Source organism: Echinops telfairi, unplaced genomic scaffold, assembly GCF_000313985.2.
Source record: "Echinops telfairi isolate 266 unplaced genomic scaffold, ASM31398v2 ScPeMD7_7412;HRSCAF=8450, whole genome shotgun sequence".
Taxonomy (NCBI): domain Eukaryota; kingdom Metazoa; phylum Chordata; class Mammalia; order Afrosoricida; family Tenrecidae; genus Echinops; species Echinops telfairi.
Genome location: NW_022111312.1, coordinates 10549047 through 10553521, shown reverse-complemented (window position 1 = coordinate 10553521; position 4475 = coordinate 10549047). Strand labels below are relative to the sequence as shown.

Genomic DNA, 4475 nt, shown 5'->3' with positions numbered 1-4475 from the left:
TAATGATGCTGGCAGGGCTCATTCTCATCAATCTCAGAGCCACCATTTCTCAGGCACCTGCCTATGGCTGGGCTCTACGCCACATGCTGGTGTCCATTACCTCCTGGGCCTCGTGGCAGTTGTGGGCATGGCGTTCAGCCAAGTAACGGGAGCCCAGCGAGAAAGTCACTTGCCAGAGGGGACACAGCTAGTCTGTTACAGCACCACGAGGGAACAACAACATGATCCAAGACCCGGGGCGCTGACATCTGAACACGGTGGGAGGATTGTGCCCATGTCCATGCCAGGTGGTGCTGCGAGGCAGTAGTTCTGCTCGCTGCGGCTATGGGAATAAACCTGGTGAAGTGCCTGTGGGAGCGCTATACTGCTTCTGACAGCCGCATGTGAATCCACCACGTCTCAAAGGATAAAAGGCTGAAAACCCAAGAAACTGTTTGGCCCTGCTTCGCAAGCCGAGCTCCGTATGACTTCGCTGGGCTAGTCATGTTTCCCTTTTCACACTTGCTGCTAGGAAGCTCACAGCAAGTATCTAGGACTTCCTGACCGCCAACTCCTTCTGTTCTCCTGCCCCGGTTTCTGTCCTCTCTGCCGTACTTTACATCATATCCGTCTTGTACCGAGTACCTTTAAAACATCTCTTTAAAAAGCCTGTGCTGGAATATGGTGGAGCTTCCACAAGTGAAACCCAGCTCCCGTTTGAGCTGGCAGGGGCTGGTCAGCCAAAGATCATGCCCCCACCCTCCACTTAAAGTTGTTGTCATTATGAAAGTCTTTTGCTGGCCCACAGCTCATCGTCGGTCCACCATTTCCTCTCCCCTCAGCTCCATCACCATCTCAGAAGTGGAGAAGGAGCCCCGAAAGGCCCAGGCAGTGAAAGCGGCCGCAGAGGATGATGGTGAGTCGCTGAGCTGCTCACAAGGGCTCTTGTTCAGTAAGCCGGGGGGAGGTATGCCTGGGATGGGAGGAGGAGGAGGCTGGCTGCTCCCTTGGAAACCCTATGGGCTCCCTGACCGGAGGGTTGCGCAGTCAGAATTGGGTTGTCGGCCGTGGGGAAGGCTGGACCTGGAGCTTAGGGCAGACTGTTGGGGTTCCATTTCTTTCATCTGCGCAGCCTCCACTGTGAGGCAGGTAGGAGGGGCTTCCAAAAGTTCCTGAGAAACTCTCCTCCTCTCATGGCTCCATTTTCCCTGAACTCTCTGAAGCCCTCTCACATTAGGAACGTGCCCCTTTTACAGGGAGGGACCCAAGGTTCCGAGAAAGTGACTCTCCTGACGTGGCCTTGCCAGTATCACACCGAGGCTCCGCCAGCACCTCACCGGGGTGTCTGTGCACCCCACACCCAAGTCCTACGTTCCTCTGGAGGCTGTTCTGGGGGCTTGCTTGTTGGCTCCTCCAGCCAGGACTTCTGGAAGCCTCCAGAGGCTGGCTGATAGACCTGACCCAGCAGTGGGTGGCCCCTCAAGCCCCCTGCCCTCTGACCCCCATAGGCATTTACCACTAGTCCTTTGGGACCTTGCCTCTGGGCTGGGAGCTCACTGAGGGCAGGGCTCGGGCAGCACCAGTTCTGGGGGAGGTGGGGTGGCATCCAGCAGGGCCGACTCTGTTCCTGACCATCAGGCTTCCGCCTGTTCTTCACGTCCATCCCTGGCCACCCTGATGAGGAAGCACCGGCCCAGTCCTGCCGGAAGCCGCCGCCCCCCAGCTCCAGGTGAGCTCTCCCACCAGGCCGCAGGCATCACCCTTTCTGCTCCTCTGTCTGGCTGAGTGTCACAATCCCCAAGCAGACCCATCGGGTCGGGGCCCCGGAGGGGGCGTGCCCAGTGGCTGGAGTAGTGTGTTCAGTGGGGGTGAAGAAGTGGGGTGTGGTTTGGGTACTTCCTGTCCCAAGCACCTCCTCGATTGCACCCTCCTGTGTTTGCTTGGGGCATTTCTGGGAGGCCTGGGCTCTGTCCAGACCCCATTTGGTCGATGAAGACACTGAGAGTCAGAGAGGTTAAATCACTTGATGAGCTCCTTCACTACTTCCTTTTGTGTTCTGCTTTGGTGGGTTGGACAGAGGGGGTCGACAGGGGGCCCTTTTCCCAATTCCAGTTGACCCAGGCTGTCCCCTGCCTGCCGCCTTGCAGCAGCGAGGACAGTGATGAGGAGTGGCAGAGATGCCAGGAGGCTGCCGTGTCGGCCTGCGACATCCTCCAGGGCTCGGCCATCCACAGCCCTGTCCTGGTGGAGGAGAAAGAGGCCCACACAAGGAATAAGCAAGCCAAGGAGGAGGCCAGGGCCAACTCGGCCACCATCACCACAGGTACAGCCTTGGTCCACAAGCCAAAGAAGGTCACCAAGCTCAGCGGGGGCCCTGCAGCACTTGGGACCAAAAAGAAGAAAAAGGCAAAAACTCCTGAGGCTCCCTGCTTACAGCCAGCCAAGAGCGCCTCAGCCGTGCTCTCCAGCTGAGCCCAGACAGGGCCTCACCAGCCCTGCAGACCAGCCGCCCACTGGACACCAGCTGTTTCCAAGCCCCAGCCTCCCTGCAAGTTCAAGGCCTTGCTCGGCCGGCGGCTCCAGACTCCCCAGGAGACCCCAACCATAATTGAAGGATGGAGTGGCTGTAGGGTCAGAAACTTTAAACAAGGCCTGCCCCTCTCTGCTCCCACTGAGGACTGGGGCAGACCTGCGGCACCAGACTGTGTGGGCTCAGGAAGAGGGAGCCTGCAGATGCTAAGACTGACTGCCAGGTGGTCAAGATTCCATCTCCCTGGGGCTGGATGGCCGGCCCCAGTGTGAGAGCCCTCCCACGACTCTCTGCCCCAAGGTTAACACTGTCTGAAAACGGAGGGCAGAGCCCCCTCCCCCGGTTTCCCAGACTTTTCTTCTTCCGCATTGGTGAATGGGCCACAGAGCTGCATGCTGTCTCCGAGTCAGTCACATTTTGGAAAATCGATGGGTGTGGACCCCAATGATGATACCCTATTAGTACGCCTCATGCATGTGGGGACCTCGGGGCCAGCCACCCCTATACCTCAGGGCTGCAGGACCTCAGGAGGCGGGGCGCCTCTGTGGGCCAGTTTCAGAACAGCAGGGTTTTCCAAAAGGACCAGCAGTGCCTGTTTCCAGGGAAAGAAGCAGCTCAGCAGGAAAACTAGAGGTGGAAATGGGGCGGGGGGTGCACTCCGGGGCCTTCGCTGTCCTCCGCCCCAGCCCAAACCCTGACACGAACAAACCAGAAGTTCACCTTACATGTCTTGTTTGCTTTATTACTAAATGTTAAATTACGCAACAGGCTGGCGACTAGCCGCAGGGGGTGCTGGTTCTCCTTGGGCCCCTCAGGCCCCTCCCCAGCCCTCAGCCAGCCAAGCCCCAGGTACCCAGGTTTCCCGTCTGTCCTGTCCACACAGCAAGCCCTCCGACTGGGCTCCTCAGCTCTGCCATACTGCCTCCCCCAACAAGGGCCGGGTCTGCAGGACACCCTGGGGTCAGAGAAGCGTCACCAACTGCAGAGTGCCAAGGCCCCGAGCTGGCTTCCGAAGCTGTGACTCAGGGAACGAGCATCCAGGAAAGGAAGGGGTAGAGGTGGGGCAGTGGGGGGGAGGGGGGAGGAGCCTAGCCCACCGACCCCATTGGCTTGAGTCCCCTGTGACCCAAGAAATCATGTGAGGCAATGAGGAGTAGGGCTGGAGTGGCCTGGTGGGTGGGCACGTGGGCGACAGACAAGCCCACAGAGCATTCATCCCAGGGGCAGGTGACCTGCGTCCTGAGGAGTGTGGCCCCTTCAGAGCCCCAGGGCTCTCCGCTGCAAGCCCAGGCTGAATGTCCAGTAACAAGGTTGACCCTAAGCAGGACCAGGAAGACGCTCTGCGTCCCAACTCTCTACAGCCCCCTTTTCGGCAACTGAAGTGGCCCTGCTCACCTGGGGGCACCCTCCCTCTGCTGGCAGAGCCAGAGGGGACCAGGACAGTGTCCGGGAGGTGGCAGCCCTGGGCAGCAGAGCTTGGCTCAAATACCCTCCTGGCAGCAACACTGCCCTCCTTCCCCCCAGGAGCAGGCAGTGCAGGAGGCAACCTGGGAGGTGGTTGCCATGGTTACTGGGAGGAAGAGGCCATCTGCGTGGAGATAAAGGTCTCAATGACCCCGTGATTGGTGGGCAGCAGGTGGCTGTGGCCGTTGGTGGAGTCGGAGCTCTGGTATAGTACCAGGCTGCTAGAGGACACTGCAGAAGAAAACAAAGCTGTTGGCAGCTCACCAAGCCACCCCTTCCACCTGCCTGTCCCCAGGAGCACTAGGGAGGCCAGGCGTCTGTTCCTGAGCCCCAGCACATGGCAGGAACCCCCAAATCAAACCCTGGTCTGTCCTTGGGCTCCCAGCCAGGTCCAGGGCCCCAAAAGATGGGCTCTCTAGAACGTGGGTGAGAGTGGCAGAGAGGACCAGGAGAGGGTTCAGAGGATGGCTAGGAGAGGCCAGTTCCTGCCCCCACTCTGTCC

The 4475-nt window shown here is 59.4% G+C and overlaps 2 protein-coding genes across 3 annotated transcripts in view; one reads left to right on the top strand and one right to left on the bottom strand.

Moving 5' to 3' along the window:
- The window catches only part of CUNH12orf43 (chromosome unknown C12orf43 homolog), a 10889-nt gene extending 7656 nt beyond the window's left edge, over positions 1-3233 (top strand). Inside the window, exons 4-6 of one of the 2 annotated variants that reach the window (XM_045296786.1) lie at positions 822-895; positions 1618-1708; positions 2130-3233. In XM_045296786.1, coding sequence (XP_045152721.1) covers positions 822-895; positions 1618-1708; positions 2130-2451 — 487 coding nt within the window. In that variant the 3' untranslated portion in view covers positions 2452-3233. Of the gene's footprint in view, positions 1-821; positions 896-1617; positions 1709-2126 lie in introns of both variants that reach the window. The other variant, XM_013006442.2, reaches the window with a different exon arrangement.
- HNF1A (HNF1 homeobox A) overlaps positions 3231-4475 on the bottom strand; it is a 16789-nt gene continuing 15544 nt past the window's right edge. The window contains 1 exon segment of the mRNA XM_004709573.3: positions 3231-4204. Coding sequence (XP_004709630.1) covers positions 4077-4204 — 128 coding nt within the window. The 3' untranslated portion in view covers positions 3231-4076.